Source organism: Phaseolus vulgaris, chromosome 2 (genome assembly GCF_000499845.2).
Source record: "Phaseolus vulgaris cultivar G19833 chromosome 2, P. vulgaris v2.0, whole genome shotgun sequence".
In the NCBI taxonomy this organism is placed as follows: domain Eukaryota; kingdom Viridiplantae; phylum Streptophyta; class Magnoliopsida; order Fabales; family Fabaceae; genus Phaseolus; species Phaseolus vulgaris.
This window is the reverse complement of record NC_023758.2, coordinates 6,751,739-6,772,074: the sequence shown is the minus strand read 5'-3', so window position 1 is coordinate 6,772,074 and position 20,336 is coordinate 6,751,739. Positions and strand designations below refer to the sequence as shown.

General features: G+C 37.7%; 1 protein-coding gene and 1 long non-coding RNA gene across 2 annotated transcripts; one reads left to right on the top strand and one right to left on the bottom strand.

Moving 5' to 3' along the window:
• The first annotated feature begins 3,086 nt into the window (after positions 1 to 3,086).
• On the top strand, positions 3,087 to 10,405 carry LOC137810525 (uncharacterized). The gene is made up of 2 exons (XR_011080915.1): positions 3,087 to 3,232; positions 9,705 to 10,405. It is a non-coding gene; the product is annotated as an uncharacterized lncRNA (long non-coding RNA).
• LOC137810523 (NAC domain-containing protein 7-like) lies at positions 9,390 to 12,616 on the bottom strand. Its single transcript, XM_068611853.1, has 4 exons — positions 12,451 to 12,616; positions 10,785 to 10,963; positions 10,422 to 10,693; positions 9,390 to 10,283 (listed from the first exon to the last, which is right to left on the bottom strand). Exons 2-4 carry the CDS (start codon positions 10,942 to 10,944, stop codon positions 9,699 to 9,701), a joined length of 1,017 nt encoding a protein of 338 aa, XP_068467954.1. The 5' UTR covers positions 10,945 to 10,963; positions 12,451 to 12,616; the 3' UTR covers positions 9,390 to 9,698.
• Positions 12,617 to 20,336: the final 7,720 nt, after the last annotated feature.

Sequence of the window (20,336 nt, the reverse complement as noted above, 5' to 3'; positions counted from 1 at the left end):
TGCCTTAGTCTTCCAAAGGAAATTAAACACATTGGATTGGGTTCCACGAGACTTCTTGGCAAGGCACTCATAAGCAGAATTTACAGAAAAAAGGCATGGTTCTTCCTTCCCCCACACCTGCACATCCACATCATTCCTTCTCATTAGTGCCCCTAATAGCATGTAAAGATGTCTGCTTCCAGTGATGATTCCCACTCAAATCTGGCACGCCTCCATGTCAGCCTCCATCTCCAATCCGAATTAATCCACACGCCAACTTCACCCACTGTTTGCCCCTGGTTTAAGGATAGGGAGAACAGTCTAGGAAACAAGGATTTGAGATCAAAGCTCCCAACCCACACCTCCTCCCAAAACTTTAATTTATCTCCACACCCTAGTTCTTCTTGAAACCATCATTTTCCTCCTCCCTCCTTGCACACTTTATAGAGATTTTTCCACCACCAAGATGGGAGTTTGACTAGTGAATGGACACTACCAGGCTCCAACCCATACTTTGAGTCCAATAACTCCTTCCACCTTCCCTCCTCTTGAGAGATACAACGCCATCTCCATTTAGCTAGGAGAGCATGGTTTAACTTTCGTATTTCTCTTAAACCCAATCCTCCTTCCTCTTTAACCTAGCAAATTGGCTTGCTTTCTTTCCCCCAACCCCACAAGAATCTCCTTTGGATAGAGGTAATCCTCTTACAGACTGAGTCAGGGGCTTTGAAAAGGGAGAGATAATACAGAGGTATAGCAGATATGACAGAGTTGATAAGACAAATTCTCCCTACCATGGATAAAAATCTCCCTTTCCACACACTGAGCTTCGCTTTTAACTTGTTAACGACCGGATCCCAGAACTACTTCTTCATGGGGTTACCTCCCACTTCAAGGCCCAGATATTTAAACGGTACTCCCATTTGTTTGCAGTTCAACGTCTTTGTATAACATGCTACATCACTACTTTGAACATTGATGCCTGCAAGCTTTGACTTATGGAAGTTGATCTTCAACCTTAAGGCTAATTCAAACCCCCTTAGGATAGCCTTCAAGGTTACCACGTTGTTGAAGGAGTCTTCACATAGAAAAATATTGTCATCCGCAAACTGGAGGATGCACACCTCAATCTCCTTCCTTCCAAACTTGAGGCCCGTCAGTAAAGTGGTTTTGCTAGCACTTCTAACTATCCCAGCAAGGCCTTCAGCTACAACTAGGAAAAGGAATGGTGCAAGTGGGTCTCCTTGCCTTAACCCTCTAGTCGGCTTGAATTCCTCCGTAGGGCTCCCATTGACTAACATAGGCACAGTGGCGGATTCCATACATCCTTTAATCCATGTGATCCAGAGGTTGTGAAACCCCATCCTAGATAGCATATCATATAAGAACGCCCATCTAACCGAGTCATATGCTTTTTTGAAGTTCACTTTTAGGCACAACCCTCTTCTCCCACTTCTCCTTAAATCCTCAACAACTTCATTGGCCATAAGAACACTAAAGACTTAGTTGACATTATTTAGTGTTCAGAGCATCACCTTCAATTCTTTTTGTAACTAATTTTGCTTTTTTGGCGTAGTGAGAAGAATCACTCTTTGTAGGTTATGTCAACTAAGAGTTATGTCACCATTAATTTGCTTCAAGGATGATAGTTCTTCCAAAAAAAAAAAAAACAGGTGAAACAAGGCTAGTTGCAAGATTTTCACTAAGAAGAATATACATAAAACTATGTGGAGGTGGAGCCTGATAACTTCCTCCATGAAGTCCAAGAATGCAACAAGAACGTGACAAGAAGAACATGCAAGCAAGGTTTCAAAGTGCGCAGCAGAGGATACCAAATCAAAATGGTATTCATCTTTGTATGAAGAACAAGTGTTCAACACGTGTTTCTATATATTGAATGGAATTACAATAAAAATAAAAATAAAGGCAAAAGAGAAAAGACAAATATTCTTTATATATTGAACCGAAACACAACAAAGGAAAAAGTAAAAAAGAAAAGACCAAAGTTATGCAAAGAGATAAAAGATAGAGAAAGAAACTATGCAAGTATATTATTATGCAGAAAAAATGTATAAAAGACACTCATATATAGTGTCAACGGTAAAAAAAAAAAAGGTATTCCTAAAATAGAAAACTCTAAAAGAACAAAAGAAAAAGGTAAACAGACATATACAACAACAAAAAATACTATCTAAAACATATAACTTAATTCCTTTGAGAAGATAAACTATTACCCCTTATATAGGTCATACATATCTAATGCCTTAGATTGGTAGATAGCATTTGTAATGATACTTCACTTCACCTCACCATTTTTTCTCTATTTTGTTACTCTGCCAATCATTTTATTCTGTATTTTTCGCCCGTCTCCATTTTATCTTTATGCTTTTGGAGAACTAAACAAGCCCATGTGCGATCATACTATTGTTATTTTCATATGAAGTTTTATCCTAGGATACTGATATGTCAACACTGTAAACAGTGAAAATATATCTCATACTTTAATAAATTAATTTTTTATTAATTTTTTAATTCAAAATATTATTATATTATTAAAAGTGTTTGTTTTTCTCTTTATCTTATCACATTGACAGTCTGTACAGAAGTCTTACATTACATAAACCCCAATTATGATATATAGTCTCACTATCACGCCGCCTCAGTGCACATGGCCACTCCTTGTTTTGGCTTTGCATAGGTAATGCTAGTCTCTAGTGTGACAGAGAACTGTAGCAAGTCAAAGGATGTCAGAAAGCACACTTTTTCATCAATCCTTTTTCCCTTCTCATCCTCCAGGGAAGCATGCTTACCTCTCCATTCCTCTCTTTTTGTTCAAGTAAACATTCATGACTCAGACTACAGTTAAAACCTGCATTATGATTAAGTTGATGGGCGCACGCCTAATCATTGTGTCGTGCCTTTGCTAGAGAGGAATTTTAATTGTTAACTCTCACACATCAATTTCATCCCTCGTCAATATCCAATCACACCTTCACAAATAACTACTACTTCTTGCCTCTGAAAACCATGCATCATTAGGTGCCTTAAATTAATTTGCTCTCATCCAGGTATATATATATATATATACATATAAACCATTTACCTTTGAAAACACAACTTCGGTTTTTTGGCACTTTCGAACGCACGGTTCTTCTCCCTAGACCCCTCTGAGGTAGCCCCAGGAACCACCAGAAAACCCCTCTGGTAAATATAGAAATCTTTCACTAACTGAGAGAAGCCAAGTTTCACACAGGTATGCGTTGTGAATAGTATGGGAAGTTTCTTAATTATTGAATTACTTTGATAAGAAAAAGCATCTCTAATGCATGACCGTACTCTATAACGTGTATATATTAGATATACTTTATATATATCGAATATGAATCCATCTGATGGTAAAGTAGGTCAGTTTGCTACTGAATGGGGAAATAAAAAAAAGGTATAGATCTAGCTCCTTTAAAACTTGTGCATATCCTTTAAATATTCTTATGATGTAATTAATTTATTGCTTTTTATAATTAATTGTGTTTTTAATATTTCTATATATTTAATAAATAATGCACCAACAAGTTCATAGTATAATGAAACAATACTCTAATTTTAACCTTTAGATATTAGCCATCAAAACTGTGTGGTTTATCTTTTAGTTAATATATACTTCTGCATGACTTTAATATTTGCTCATTCCCAGGTTGCATGCATCAATACATTTTTTTTTATCAGCAATAAATTAATATAATAAATAGAGACACATAAGGGGTGTCCCAACCCTTTTACAAGATCACTCTACAGTTAAACAAACAACAGTACAAAACAGAGTTACAGTTTGAATCTGTTAACACTAAAGGGCTTAAGCTGGAAAGCTGTCTACTTCTTAGAACATCCTAAGTGCCAAAAAACCAGCCCCCACCTCTATTACTAGACATATTCCATCCCCTCTTGCTTCTGCCTTCTTCGTTCATGACATGCATCAATACATAGTTACACCATTTGGTGTACAGACATTAATTCAAAGAGTTTAATTACTTTTCTACTCTCAAAATATTTTTTTTTCTTAGTTTATCTTTTGAAATTCGAAACAAAGTTGGAATTTCTTCCAACAGAAAACGGTTATGCGTCAAAAAACACATATAAAGTGGATAAAACAATAGGATCTAAATACTAAATTCTTCCATTCGTCAGTAAAGTAGAGAAGAATGAGGAACGAGATCAACAAGATAAAAGTGAACGGTCAGTGGTACCATAATAAGGAGAAGATTAAGGCTAAGGTCAAGGAGTTCTAAAAAAGCCATATTTGATGGTATGTCTGAGAGTCTCATGTTAGGTTGGACAATGTTCATTTCAACTCTATTTCTGATGAAGATAATGTGTTGTTGGTCGAAATTGTTTCTGACGAGGAAGTTAAGGATGCAATTTGGAGTTGTGATAGTTTGAAGAGTCATAGTCTAGGTAGTTTCAATTTTAGTTTCAATAAATTTTGTTGGGAGTGCCTTAAGGATGATTTCGTTTCGGCGGTAAAAGATTTCCTAGTCAACGAAAAGTGGCCTAGGGGGTCAAATTCTTCGTTTATCTATCTGATCCCTAAGACACCAATCAGAGTTCTCGTTACTTCACAATTTAAGATAGTTGCACAACACTGTAACATCTGCTGACTACAGCACACCCCACCTATACTACTCTTCAGATAATTAACCTTTAAACCTGATGCCAATTCGAAACAATTAAGCATTGCCTTGATCCAAACACACTTTGAGGATTCGCTTCACAAAAGAAAAGAGCGTCGTTTGCATACTGAAGCATATTCACCTTAACAAGCTTCTCACCAATGGTCATGCTCTCCAACAACTCTTTTTCCACTACTTTCCTACCCACTCCAACTAAGCTCTCTGTTACTATCAAAAAGAGAAACAACGCTAAAGGGTCTCCATATCTCAATCCCCTCCTAGGTTTGAACTCTTGAGTAGGACTTCCATTAACTAACACGAAGATCGACGAAGATTGAAGACACACTCTTATCCGGCCAATCCACCTCTTGTAGAAGCCAAGCCTTTGAAGCATGTAATAAATAAAGTCCTAACTAATTGATTCGTGGGCCTTCTCAAAGTCAACCATGAAAAGGATGCAACTCCTCTTTTTCCTCTTCACTTCTTCCAACACTTCATTAGCCACCAAAACACTATCAATTAAACCCCTCCCTTCCAGAAAAGCTAATTGCCTAACATCTATAACTTTGTGTAGCACCTTCTTTAACCTCAAGGACATGATTTTCGTCACTATTTTGTCCAAGAAACCCCACCAAGGAAATCGGTCTAAAGTCATTCAAAATCTGGGGGTTTTTCACTTTAGGGACTAGAGGTATAAAAGATGCGTTCGCCCCCCTAGGCCATCTCTCACTCTCCTCAAAGTCGTACACCATCGTTAATGATATATGACTTGATTTCTTCCCAACATAACTTTATAAACCCGAAATTGAACCCATAAGAACCTGGACTCTTCGAACCCTCACAACTCCACACTGCATTCTTTATTTCCTCCTTTGTAATTATTTCTTTCAACCTTCGATTATCTTCATCTGAGATGCGTGTAAACTCTGTGTTGTCAAGCATAACTTGTTGCCAAGCTCCACCGTCGAACCGCTTTTTAAAGAACTCTTTAACCTTTTCCTTTACCGCCATTGGATCATCAAACCACTGGTCGTTTTCTCTCAACCCATTAATTCCATTACTAGACCTCTTCCACTTTATCACTAAGTGAAAGTACCTTGTATTTGTATCCCCTTGCTTTAGCCATCTCTAGCATGCCTTTTGTTGTAGTAACATTTCATGCCTATGACTATTCCTTCTTTGTTCTGTCAGAAGCAGTCTCCTTTCCTCCCTCCCATCCTTCTCAAGGTCGCTCTCATCATCCTTCGCATCCAATTCTTGAATTCTCCTCTGAATATCTTCCCCCTCCTTGTTTATATCTCTGAATACGTCCATATTCCACACCTTTAAATATGCTTTCAGCATCTTCAGCTTCTCTTTAAAAATGAAGATCCCACTGCCCTGCACCTCATTGCTCCCATATTTGATACAAACAAAGTCCTTGAGCCTCCTATCAGATTGCCAAAAACGTCCATACTTCTAAACGGTTTAGGACCTCAGTCTTTTGACATTGTTTTTAGAATCAAAGCACAATGATTACACTGATCTTCCAAGAACAACTTGTTTGCTTTTTGGCCATTTGTCCAACCATTCCCTCGAAACTAGAGTTCGGTCTATTATGCTTTTAACCATCCCATTAGGTTTATACCACGTGAACTTTCTCCCCAACCATCGGAATATCAATCAAGTCCGATTTGTCGATAAAGTCGTTGAACTTTAGAATTTGTATTCATATTTCTCCTCTTGTCCTCCTAACTGAATTAAAGTCTCCTATCACACATCAAGCTGTTGAAAGATGCATCCTTTTGCTCTACCAAACTCCCTCCCATATTCCACTCTTCTCCCTTAGGGTTCCAAAGCTGTAAATATTTGCAATAGTGATGGAAACCTCCCCCATCTTCCACTCCCTTTCAATGACAATAATTTTCTCAAGAGTAGACATTAGCCAACTGGAAAGAGCTTGTCCTCCACAATGTAATAACCCCCTTGCATTATTTTTCGCACCCCTCTCAACCCATTCAACATCGTTAGTTCCCCACATCTTGAAAATCTTTTCCTTCTCCAATTCCTTACACTTTGTCTCTTGTAAACACACGATATCCGCCTTCTCTTTCTTAATCAGGTCTTCTAAATATTTCTTCTTAATTTCCCCTATTTCCCTAATATTCATGCTAATTAGCTTCATCATCAGAGACATTGTTCTCCACCTTGCTAATATTGGCCCTCATACTTGCACCATTATCCCTAAACTCCGCAGATTGTAAATGTCCTACAACAACATCCTCTTCCCCGTAGAATGAAAACCTCATCTCCTTTCCCATTTTCCAAATTCTTATTGATTCTGCATGTTATTTTTCATCCAATAAACCCTATTGCAATTCCTAACTGCACTATCAGACATATAGTTGTTCAGATTATAACCTTCTAACCTTTCCCGGTGTGTAATACTGTTGAGAGGTGTTACTCCCGCTGTTCCCTGGCTTTCCACACCTGTGCCCCCTCCTGGAGTACCCTCCGCTTCATAAATCTTGTTAGTGCAACCTTTCCCTGTGTCCCTCACCATGCATACAACGCGAAAACTTCGTCATCTTCGCACGCTCAACAAGCATGATGTCTTTTCCCTGCCCTCCTCACGTGAACAACTGTCGTCTTCTTCATTCACGCACCACGTTGCAGCGTTATGGGCCTTTTCGCTCCCAGACTGTTCTGCTTCCAGTTCTTTTGGGCCCAGCCCCTTGAATCCACATGACCAAACAACTTCCTTCTGATGGGCCTTAAGCAGTCCATTACCAATTACGTCAAACTGCCTTCCTAACCCTAGAGTCGTTACCTCTTTCATTTGCTCCACATTCTGTTGTTGTGCCTTTTCGTTACCTCTTGTGATGTTTTATCCAAACTTTTTTGTGAGAACTTTATTTAGTGTATATTTGATGGAGGAGTCTTAGATTGAATAGTAGAGTGATAGATTTGGAGTTGTCAAAAATTAGTGAAAAAAACTTCAAACGGTCATAACTTTTGATAGAGAAGTCGGATGAAGACGAGTAAAAAATGAAAGTTGTTCAAAATGAGGCAACGAAGCCCATGGCCAATTCCTTCCAAAATTCCAAAAATTCATCATTTACTATCCTTTTTTTATTTTTTAGTATTATTTAGGCATTTTTTAGGCTTTAGTTCTCATACTTACACTTATCAGAAAATTTTGAAAGTTTGCATGATGTTTTCTAGTATAAGTTAGAGATTTATCAAACCATTATGATTACATTACTTTCATAAATTTATTACTCATACCTTACATTATATAATGTTATGTGTGTATTTTAACATGAAAATCTTATTATTTGAGTGTTTATTCTGGATATAACATCTTGAGTGAGAGGAGAAGTAGTGCAAATGCAAATAAACATCATATATAATACTTTAGAATGATATAAAACTTTTTCATATAGTTAAAAAACTTTTTGTAGACTTTCATATTTAAATTATAATATTATGTGCATTGTTCTGAAAATTTGATATTTTATGCAGGATTAGACTTAATATATAATAATAAAAATTTTTAAAAAAAAACCTATAACGAAGGTTCCCTGGAACCGTCTTTAAAAGCCTTCCATAAGCACTTATAACGACGACTTTAGACTAGAACTGTCATTATACATAGATGATTTATAACTACACCCACAATAATGACGGTTTGAAAATCGTCTTTATATAGCATTTTTAACCGTTGTTAATTATCTATAATGTACTAGTGCAAGCTTCCCTCCATTGCGAAACTGTTTTGCCATGGTTCCACCGATTCGAAAATCGCAAGAAACCACCTTATTCTCTTCGTAAGTTCTCTTAACAATGCATTTTAATTCCCCTGATAGCAAAACAAATTTCTCCCCTAAATATCTTACTCTGATGAAGTTGAAACCTTCCAAAATAAAACTCTCTTTCATAGCCTGCACCTTCCCTACCTCTAGCATTCTTCCAACATAGCATCCTTCAAACCATTTTGTGCACTCCTCCTTAACTATAAAACTGATAACCTTTTCAGCCTTACCGCCCAACTCACTCCTTTCTAACTCTTGCTCCACTACGTGTGCATAAGATTGGCTTTGTTCCTTCGTCTTCCACACCTTTCTCTGTTGCACTGGTATGTGTTCATTTTTCCGTTCCTTCCACGTTCCCTCATTCCTCCTGTATTTGGCCTATTAACTCTCAACTTCCACGTCCCAATTCATATAATGTTCAATCTGTTTTCCAGTGCTTCTACGTTGACTACCTCGTGAAACTTTACAAAATCAAACCTCTGATTTCTAACATTCAATCTCTTTGAGATAAATATATCTTTGACTCTTCCCTTTCTTTGAAATTTTTTCCACATATCTCTTGTCATGATCATTTTGAAAGTTGGAGAAGAAGAAGCTATAACCTCCATCGTGTTGGGATCCCTTACACGTTTGTAATGAGAAAAACAATTATGTTAAAAAAGTAGATAAATATAATAAATAATGTTACATAAAATAAAGAAAGATATGAAAAAAAAAATGTATGTAAGTGAGATGAAATTAAATAAATATATGAATACAATAACCTTTGTATTTCATGTACAGTCAAAGTACAAAATAATGAACAAATAAATAGTGGAGAGAAAATTTTTACAAAAATTGTGTTGTTCAAATAAATATGCAATTGGTTTAGATTCTCAAGCCTTTAAAGTTCATATCACTCTTCCTAGCTACTATAGACAGAATCAATTAATGGGTTTAAAATACAACAATCTATATATAACTTTAATATATTTTTATTAGATGGAAATTAAATTGTAATGATGAAATTTCTAACATTCACCCAGAGCTCAATTACATCACTATGCACTGTTCAACTCGAAGTTACATGCTCTAAGTATTTCTTGCATCATACTAGTCCGGATTATTAGTTCACACGCTATTATCACCATGCATAGTTTTCAACTGCTAAGAATAATAGTAATGCTTTAGGGTTTACTATGTACAGAATTTTTTTTGTCATGATCGAGAGTGCTAATTAACTGTATAATTAGTATGCATCTTCTAGCTGTAAATTTTCATTTCACAGGTCAATCCAGCAACTGGAGATGGAAGTTGAAGCAATTTCCTGACCAGTTTCTGGTTTTGTAGATCCGTTTGCTTGCAACTTAATCTGTTCAGCAACATTGGAAAAATGTTCATCGTGACTCAGCTGATTAGCCACAAATTTGTCAAGTACTCGCCAATCCATAACATTGTCCATAGATTGATCGTTACTAGCATAGTGAAATTGAAGACTTTGTTGCTGGCGATGTTCTTGAGTGAGTGACGAAGACTGCAAAGCATTTCCATTGTTCTTGCAACCATAGCCGTAAGAAACAAATGGGCTAAAACTCAAACTAGCCACAGATTGAGGAACTATGGGACCTTCAAGCTGTGGAAGTTGGAGAAAAGCGTCATGGGGAATATTGAATTGCAATTCCAACTCCTTCTTGCAGGGATAGAGGTCACGGTTTGGTGCATTAGGGTTAGAAATTCGCATAGGAGATTCAAGTTCTTGCATGAACGAGACTTGGTCATCATACCAACATGGCGACACGTAATCCCCCATTTTCCTCACTGTTGTCATTCGTTTTTTGAACACTCTACATACAACCCACCCTTCTTCCTGGAAACAATTTCAAAAGAAGTTAGTTAGAAACTAATTAATCTGGTTATTTTCATTTCAATGTCATTTTTAATCAGAGATGAATTAAAAGAGAAATAAAAAGAAGGAGAATTAACGAATAATTAATTGGTTAATTACCTGAGGAGTTCCATTTTCATTGGTTTCTAGTCGATACTCATGCATGATCCAGTCAGATTTCTGTCCATTGGGTGCTCTTCCTTTGTAAAACACAAGAGTCTTTCTCATTCCAGTAAGGCAATGCTTACAGTAAATTGCCTTGTCTCTCCCAGTAGCTTTCCAGAATCCTGCTTTTGTAGCTCTATTGGTACGAGTGCCTGTTGGGTACTTCTTGTCCTTATGACTAAAGAAATACCATTCATCTTGTTCATGGCTTCCATTTTTGCATAATTCTACCACACAGAGTAACAAAATGTTAGCAGTATGTATATACACTATATGAATAATTCTACTTTGGAGCCGAAAGGTTCATGTTTATCATACCTTGAAGATCCCATGGCTCGATTTTATAGAGATCGACATCTTTTATCACATCTATGTCAATCCTTTTAGAAGCTACCTTTTTCTTAAGGTAGTAATGAACAAGTTCTTCATCGGTGGGATGGAAACGAAATCCAGGAGGAACATGTGAATAAGTATTCATATCAGCTCTAGATTTTAACCTGCATTTGAGGGAGGAAAACTCATAAATTAAAACAATCACCCTTCTTTTTAAAAGATATTAAATTTAGCATCTTTTTTTTCTTATAAAACTTGTCAAATATTCATTAACAGTTTATATTTTATAAATCCTTCAACAGTCATAGAAGTTTGCATTTTCAGGAACGTTTCTACAAGGACCCCAAAAAAATTATCTACAAATTAAACTTAACTAATGTTAAGTTATTAGAAGATTTTTCTAATTTTTTTTTATTTTATAGAAATTTTGAAGTTATTAAAAAATAAGTTTCTTTCTTATTTTACCCTTCTAAAAAGGTTTTAGGAGAAATTTTGCAATGCTCTGACAAATAAATACCCTAAACCTAAAGTTTTATTGAGGCCTTCTACAAAGTCATTGCCTATATTTAATTAAATAAATTTATTTTTTATCGTTGAAAATTTTATTTAATATCTTAAATAAATTTCTTAATTATTCAAAATATATTTAATACTTTTTACTTTTAAGAAATTAAATATTTTGTTAAAAAGATATTTTAAAAAGGTTTAACAAAAACTTCTGATGGATCCAAAAATAAATATAAAAATCCATTGACTGTGATGGACATTGAAACTTTGCATCAGTAAGTGTAATTATAAATCATTCTGCAACATTAGATGCTGAAGCATAGAAATCTAGGTTTACTAGGACAAAAGAAAATATTTCAGCAACCATTCTCTGCCTCTCCCAGTAATTTCCCCCAAGACTTTTTTTTTTCTTTTATCGGCTTCAGAGACCTTAGTTTATTCGCCATCATAACTTTCAAAATACTGACTAATTTGTTCTAAATTAAGAATATATACAATACCTCCTGGTGGACAAGGTGAATAAACTACCTATTTATAAACATTCAATTGTTATGATAAATAAAAACAAAACTGTGATACAAAGGTAATAACACAAACAAAAATACAAATGATAAAAGTACAAGTTTATATAAACACGCTGATAACTTTTTTGTAAAAAGACAAACTGAAATGAGTTGTAACACACAATAGAGAAGGTAATCAAGGCACATTTTTGTACAATGCAATGATGCCGATGAGGCATGAAGTTGGATGGTATATAGCATCAAAACAGTCTTCCATTAAATCACAAAGTGGTCGAGCACTCAAACTGCTGAGTCTATTGTTCAAAATGGCTTTAATTTGCAACACGAATACTGAAGGAAGAATAACTCAGAAGCTGATCTTTCAAGCAATCAAGCGTTTTAGGGCAAAATATCATTACGTGAAGAAAAAATATATGTAGTCTGAATTACAGATCAGAGATACAAATAAATTGTGGATAGTAAAAATGTAAAACCCATTTTGAATGGAAGAAAACCGGAAAAATTAAGTCAAAAGCATTATTTACAGGTAGGTGTTGATGGGATATAAATAAACTCCAACCAAAACTCACAAGATCAGAGTCATGTCAAAAATCTAACTAATGCAAAGGAAGGACATTTACCATTTGACTATATCTTCTGTCTTTTGTTGTCTTTTTTTTTTGAACTTTTATTGTTGTTGACTTGAATTAATAAAATCAATTCCACCATATATTTGCATGCCCTTAATAATTAGACACATTGGCACAAATATCTGCTATATTAGATAAAGCAGGAAGGAACATCCTCCTGTTGAGCGAGACAAAGTTAAAACATGAATTCAATCAGATTAAGAACAAGCACTGACTGTGAAAGAAAAAACCTTGATACATTACTCTTGTTGGAAGGTAAAAACACAAGGTAGAACTCTCTTGTGCAGATCTGATGAAACCAACCTCTGCTGCAGCACGCATTCAATATATTCTAGATTGTGGGGTGCCTTCGATCGTCAACTCCGACCAAAAAGAGCAAAAAGGGAAAAGAAGCAGCGCTAAAGGCAAGGAAACACTAGGGGACAAGAAAAGAAGGTAGGTTGGTGGAGAGAGCAGTTAATAGTGACCCTCGGGAATTGAAGTGAATCCAAACTGTTCTGCACTGAAGAAGTGTCTGACTGTTGTAGGAGTTGTTGGCTACAAAAGGAGAGAGATGAGATCCCGAGAATCACTGAAAAAGAGAAGGAAAGGTAAGAGAAAGGTTGAAGAATGGGAAAATGGAGAAGAGGTAGGGTTAAATAGAAAGCAAAAGCATAAGAAGTAGATGAAGAATATTGAAAATTAAAGTTAGAAAGAAAGAAAAAAAAAACATCACTCTCAAGAATTTCTCTCTCCTTATCTATTGGGTTGGAGCTGGATTACCGGTAAAGCTTTGAGTTCATAAAAGGTGGCGCTAAAACGGCGAGAGAGAAAGAGCGAGATATAAACCTCTCTATCTCCACCCACCACCAAGTGATGGTGACGACAAAAGAATAATTTTTGCTCCCAAAAATAATCTATGGATATCATCATAACCCTAGTTCACACCCAGAGGAAGAAAGAGAAATACAAATATGATAGAAATAGGAATATAATATAATTAAAAAATAGAAAAAAATAATATTTAATTAATGAAGGGTATGAGATTGGGGATGACAAAAATATCCATATTCATGGATAAAGTTGCTATGAATAGAAAGTGGATATTTTAAATGGGTACATATCACAAGTGGGTAATGAATAAATTAGTACACGTTCGTTAACCCGTTAAAAAACTAAAATTAATTTTATCTCATTTTATTCATATTAATTAGGTTTTGTTGTCTCTCTTTGCCATCAATGATAAATTAGGTTTACTTCTATACACTCTTGCAACTGTCATCGCATTTGCGCTCTCAACCCTCCTCTCGACACTCTTGATTGAAGGTAAATATTTCTCTTTATATGAGTTAGCTACTTTTTTATTTTTTTAAGGACGGGTGACAAATATTTGTTAGCATAATCAAATATCTTTATACTAGTATTTAAATTTTTATATTTAGTGTACCGGTATGGGCGAGACAAGGACCCACCTGACTGCCCGAGGCTGAGTCTTTCTGACCGACACTTGGGGAACCTGACTGAGGCATAAGAACTTTGGCAGAGAGGACGAGGCCGACGACCCACTTGGCCGAGACCTTAGAAAACTTGGCTGATACGGCCAAGACCACAAGGATTTGGCCGATGGCCGACCCACACTATGAGAACATGGCCGAGGGCCGAACCCTATTACAATTAACGCTCAAACCGAGATTAGTGAAGCTAATCCATCATCAAGAATTAGGTAATACAACCCTAAGCGGTATCCACCTCGATAAACGAGCTCAACAAGGTAGACCCATTAGAATAATATAAATAGCGCGCATCCCAAGGAGCAAGGTATGTCATTTATTACTGTTCACCTACCTGAGAGCTGACCACCCGCTTCACTAACTTGAGCGTCGAAGTGTCTTCGCAGGTACCCCCACCATCTGGTGTTGACCGAGGCCGAGTGCCGAAGGAGAAGCAGGAGGACGAGAAGAATTCCAGTTCATCACCCAATCACCTGACCGACCGAAGGAAGAAGTAGAAGACTTCAATAGTTCTCTAGGTCCCATCTCCCTAGTAGGAACAATTGGCGCCCACTGTGGGGCCGAGGGAAACTAGCTGAAGGAAAGTTGTCGGCAAGTCATACACCTCTCCCCCCGACCCAGATGTGGCCGAGGGGACGAGAGGCCGACCCCCTCCCCGAGACACCGAGATGGGCGACGAGTCGTGCCTAATCAGGTCCACCCGGACGACCCTGACGGCCGACCCGAACCGCTGACACCCCTTTACCAACACCATCATCGAAGTCCCACTACCTGAGAAGTGGAAGGGTTTCAACCGAGACCGATATGACGGGTCGACCGACCCGGATGAGCATATGGACGCCTACACCACCCATATGAGTCTCTACACCTCGGACGACACCGTGTTGTGCCGAGTGTTTCCCACATCCTTGAAGGGAGCAACCCTTAGTTGATTCACCAAGCTCTCACCCAACTCCATCGATAGCTTTGCCACACTCGTAGCAAAGTTTGAAACTCAGTTTGCGACCAGCCGGCCGCACCACCTAACCTCCATCGCCCTGGTAGGCATCCGCCAGGAGAAGGGAGAGTCGCTGAGAACCTTTGTGGATAGGTTCAGTAAAGTGGCAATGAGCATCCGGAATCTGAGCCCAGACGTTGCCATGCACCACATGCTGACAGCCCTGCGTCTGGGGCCCTTTGTTGACAACCTGTGCATGCTACCGGGCGACAGCCTGGACGAGCTAAGAAAGAAAGCTGCTAAGTACATGCAGCTGGAAGAGCTAAGAGAATTCCGCAACCAAGCCCGTGTCGAGGCCGGTGGGGAAAGAAATAAGGAAGAAAAGGATCGCCAGGCGCGGCCGAGTCAAAAAAGTGACCGATGCCGGGACAACCGAGACCGGCCAATCCGGTTCTCAAGATACACACCCCTGACGACCGAGAGGGGGAGGATTCTGGACGAGGCCCTCAACGCCGAGTTGATCCCTCCTCCAAGGAAGGTGGCCAGCCCAAACAATGCCGACCGGGGGAAGCAGTGTCGGTACCACCAAAACACCGGACACTTGACCGAGGAGTGTCAAGCCCTAAAGGATAAGATCGAGGAACTTATCCAGGCTGGGCACCTCCGCCGTTTCGTCAGGAATGGCCGAGACCCACCCGGCCGATCGGATCCACCCAGGCGGACGAGGTCACCTCAACGCGGCCGAAATAACCAAGATAACAGAGGCAACCGACAACCCGCGAGGGCCGACTCCCCTCGAAGAGACGATCCCCCCAGGGAGGCCGATAGGAGAGGTAACCGAGAGGTTATCAACACTATAGCCGGCGGCTTCGCCGGGGGAGGAAGCACGAACAACGCCCGGAAGAAACACCTCCGGGCGGTACATCAGGTAAACGCGGTGGCTTTCCGACCAAGGATGCCACCCATCACGTTCACGGACGAGGACTTCAAAGGCGTAGACTATTGCCAGCAAGACGACCCGATGGTGATAGCGGTCGACATAGACCGATTCACCATACGGAAGACCCTCGTGGACCAGGGAAGTTCTGATGGAAGAGGCCCAAGCACAAGCCCACATGCAAGCCCACCAAAGGGTAGATTTGGGCCAACCATAGAGTTATGGCCAAGAGGATCCAAGAAGACGTTCTTTTACATGTTCAAATGCCATAAACTCTAGTGTAGAGTAGACTTTAATTTCTTGTCAAAATTAGCATAGGAACTTTATTTGTAATTTTCTTAGAATTAATTTTGGCACCTAAAACACCAACCTAGGTAAACTTAGAGTTTCTAAAAAAACCTCTAAATTTACCAAGGCGGGTCTAGAAAGCCCATGGAAGGGGTGAGCATAAAAACTAGACACACCCCTCCCCATGTGCTCATTTGTGCACCCATGTGCCATGTGCACCCATGTGCTTCACATTTACATTTCATTTGGCTAGCATTAGGGTTGCATTATGGTCCTCCTTAGCCTATAAAAGGAGGAGCCTACACCTTGTATTTTCAAGTTTATTGTGAGTAAAGTTATGCTGCCATTTTGTGCCAAGCTTTGCTTCTCCTAGAATTCTAGGCTCTAAACTTCACATCCTTCACCTTTCCTTGGGCTGGCCGAACCTCCCTATAATCATACCTATCATGCACCTTCAAGATCAACATCACTCTTAGGAGGATCTTGCACACACACCTTCATAGCTTCCGCACCATTTTCTTACATGATTCAAGAAGACCTTCATGAAAATGCCATCATTTGGTATCATGAGCTATGGTTCTTCAAGATGAGTTCCTTTTGGTCTTTCATTTTTAGTTCTTCTTTACTTTCATGTTGTTCATCTTATTTTCCATAATTGTCTTGCTGTTTTTTACATTTTAATTTGTTTGGTGTGCTTTGTGGAAGATCCAACCGAAGCACTCTTGTTCAATTGATCTTGAACAAGTTCTTGTGCAATTTGTGATAGGATTCCATACACCTTTGAGTTGCTATTTTCTTTTAGGCTTTTGAGTCTTTATTGCTTTCATTATTTGGTTCATATTATGCTTTGAGTCTTTAATTTTCTGAATCTATACATGTTTTGTCAAGTCATGTTCATCCATATTGTCAACAATTCATAGTAGTCCTTTTATTTGGCTTGATTGTTTCTTGATTTTGGGTTTCTTTAATTGCTTGAATCTGCTGTTCTTTGCTCTTTTGGTGCCTTTTTAATTTTAGTTTGAGTTCATATTGTGTTTAGATCCTACACAATTCTATTTCACAAATTTCCATTGTGTCTAAACTTTGGTATCTTGCTGTTTTTGTTTCCAGTTTTCAGAATCCCCTGTTTCAGATTTTCTGTGCTGACTGTTTTGATCCAGAAAAATATTTACACTCATGGGAAAATTTTGATTCTCTGGAATTTGCAAGTTTGAAGTGTTATAGAAAGGACAAAAAAAGAATTAGTCCAAAAGAAGCAACAGAAAAAAAATGATAAATCTTTTAAAATCAGTGTGCAAATCTGAGGCGCTACAGCTGGCGTAACTGAACACCAAAATTGCAAAATTTATTAAAACAAATTGGTGCATGCGTTTTGAGTGATTCCAAAGCCAGATTTTAGCCAAGATCTTGAATATCTTGCATATCAAATTTCAGAATCATATCTTAAAAACACAGCTCAGCATAAATTGGGGAAAAACACGTTTCTGGCCCACAACATTTTCCAGTGGTGCTGTTTTTTTATTTGGTCATCTAATTCTAGTGCTATTCTTAGGATTCTTTTGTGTGCCTACCTTTATTTTGGTACCTTTTATTTGCTTGCTTAATATTTCTTGGACCTCTTTCTAGTTGTCATAATCTAACTCCTTTTGGTGGTACTGTTTTATTCAATTAAATTGTTTCTTGCTTTTTGTTCTTTGACCTCTAATTTGGGTGCTGGAATTTATTCTCCTTTGGTGCTTATGTGAATGGAAACTTGACTTGGTTAAGGTTTAGCCCTTTGATAGGTGCTGGAAATTGGAGAATCAAGACCTTCATTCTAAGGGGAAGACAAAGACAAAGCCGAAGCAAACTTTCTCAAAACACTACACACATTTGGAGGGCTAACAAGCAAAGACAACAAGGAAGTGCACTTAGCAAAAAGAGGATCAACAAAGGGAGTTTTCTTAATTTCCTTACAACTTAATTTTTGTTAATTACCTCTTAATTACGTTTTAGACGGTGAGTGTGTCTTCAAGGGCTCAAAGTGTCCAAGAAGCCTCACCTAGGGCCGACTAGTATAGAATTCTTAATTAGCAATTGTTAATTGTTTGTAATTGCCTTTTCTTTTGCTTAGTTAGTGACGCTTTGCATGGTTATTTTGTTAAGTTTGTGTTAAACCGACTAGCTTTGTTGATTAGTAGCTTGCATTGTTTTCTTTCATTGAAAATTTGATTTCTCAACTTAATTGTGTTCTAAGTGGTTTACTAAGAGAAAATTGTGTGAAGACATTGAGGGATAGTTTTTGGCTAAGGCAAAGGCTTGGTATTTAAGTAGTCCTTTGTGACTCACCTCCCTTACCTGGAAAACTACCTTCTTTGACTTTCCTAAGTTTTCTCAAGGTAAAATACTTGTATACACAAAGCTTTAGCCATGTCTTCTTCTTCTCATTCTACAAAGTCTATTGGAAGTGAATTAAAATCTTTAAAAACTCTTTTGAAAGAAGTTTCACAAACTGTGCAATCAATTGCTTATAGACAATTGGAGAGTGAGACTAAACTTAATGTTTTGACTAAAGCAAAGGATGAGAAGTCTCACATTCTAAAAAAATTACCTTCTCATGCATATATCTCTAAAGATCATGATTCTTTTGGGGAGGGAAGCATTAGAGTAAATGATTATTATCAAGCACCCCCTAAAAGACATAGAAGAGATAGAAAAGAACAAGAAAACCCAAGAGGGGTTAGGGTAGACCAACCCCATTTCCATGGAAAAGAAAATATAGAAGCTTGCGTAGATTGGGAAATGAGGGTAGAAAAATTGTTTGCTTCCTATAAAGAAAGAAAGGATAGAAAAACACAAAAGAAGAGAGGGGAAGTCGAAAGGGAAGCTAAAGAAAAAGAAGAAAAAGAAAAGCATGAGAAGACCCTTGAAGAACAAAAGGCGTGGGAGAAGAGTGTTCCTTCCCACAAGGTCATTCAACAAGACCAAAGATTTAAAAATACCTTTGAAAATATGTGTCTTGTTGAACAACCTCAAAGCCTTACCTTTTGTAAAGGAACACTTGCAAGCCTAAGTGAAAAAGAAGAGTCTTTAAAAGAAGCTTGCATAGATAAAAATGAAATAGATTATTTCTCATATGTGCTAGGATATCACCAAGTGAATGTCAAGTTTTTTATAAGCATCTACAAAAACAATTTTTTATGTGAAGTAGTGCCTAAAGAAACTTGTCATGTCTTATTGAGACAACCATTGCAAAGTGTACAAATCCTTATAAACAATGGTTGTCACAACGAGACTATCCTTACACATAAGAGAAAAAGTCTTCATGAAGGAGAACTCATGGGACAAATTAGAGTTGATAAAACTCTAGAGCTTTTAAAAGGAAAACTTTTGTCCCCCATGAGAAAAGAAGTTCAAAGACATTACCTTAGGTACAATTCTTGTTTTCAAACTACACCCAAGGCAATGTCTCATGAACTTTATACTCCTTCACCTTTTGCAAATGATCCTTGGGAAGATATAAATTTCATAATAAAACTCCCTAGGACAACAAAAGGTTGTGATTCAATCTTCATGGTTATGGATAAACTCTTCTCTAGAGAAGTCATACATCTTCATGGTTTATCTTCAAGCATAGTGTTGAATAGAGTTCCAAATTTCGCAAACCATGATTTGAGGATTTTCTTTGGAAAACTTGCAACTAAATTGCACACTTTAAATTCTTATCATCCTCAAACGCATGGTCAAAATATATTTCAAAATCTAGCTCTTTCTACTATGCCTAGAATAAACATGAAGTGCACACACAACTCTAGAGGTGAGCAAACATACCATAAAGTAGTTCACAAAACTACTTATATTTCTACTTTTAAAGTTATGTGTGGGTTCAATCATCTTTCTCCTTTTAAGTTGTTACCATCTTCTATAGGATTTATGCCTAAAGAGAAAGTAACCACAAATGAACCTTTTAAAATACATAAGATGATTAGAGACCACACACAACCATTAAAAGAGAAACTTTGTCCAAGGTTGCCAAAACCAAAAGAAAAACAAAAATGGCAACCTAGTAAAATTAATTTGCAAACTAACACCTATGCCTTATTTGATTATTTCTATAGGTGGACGTTTGACCCAGGAGGACAAGCTTTGGCGAAGCAAGAGGCTGCTATCCGAGATCAAGTCTGAAGATCTGAGGATAGATCTTCTCAAAGAAGGAGGAGATGATGGACACCATCCAGCCACATCC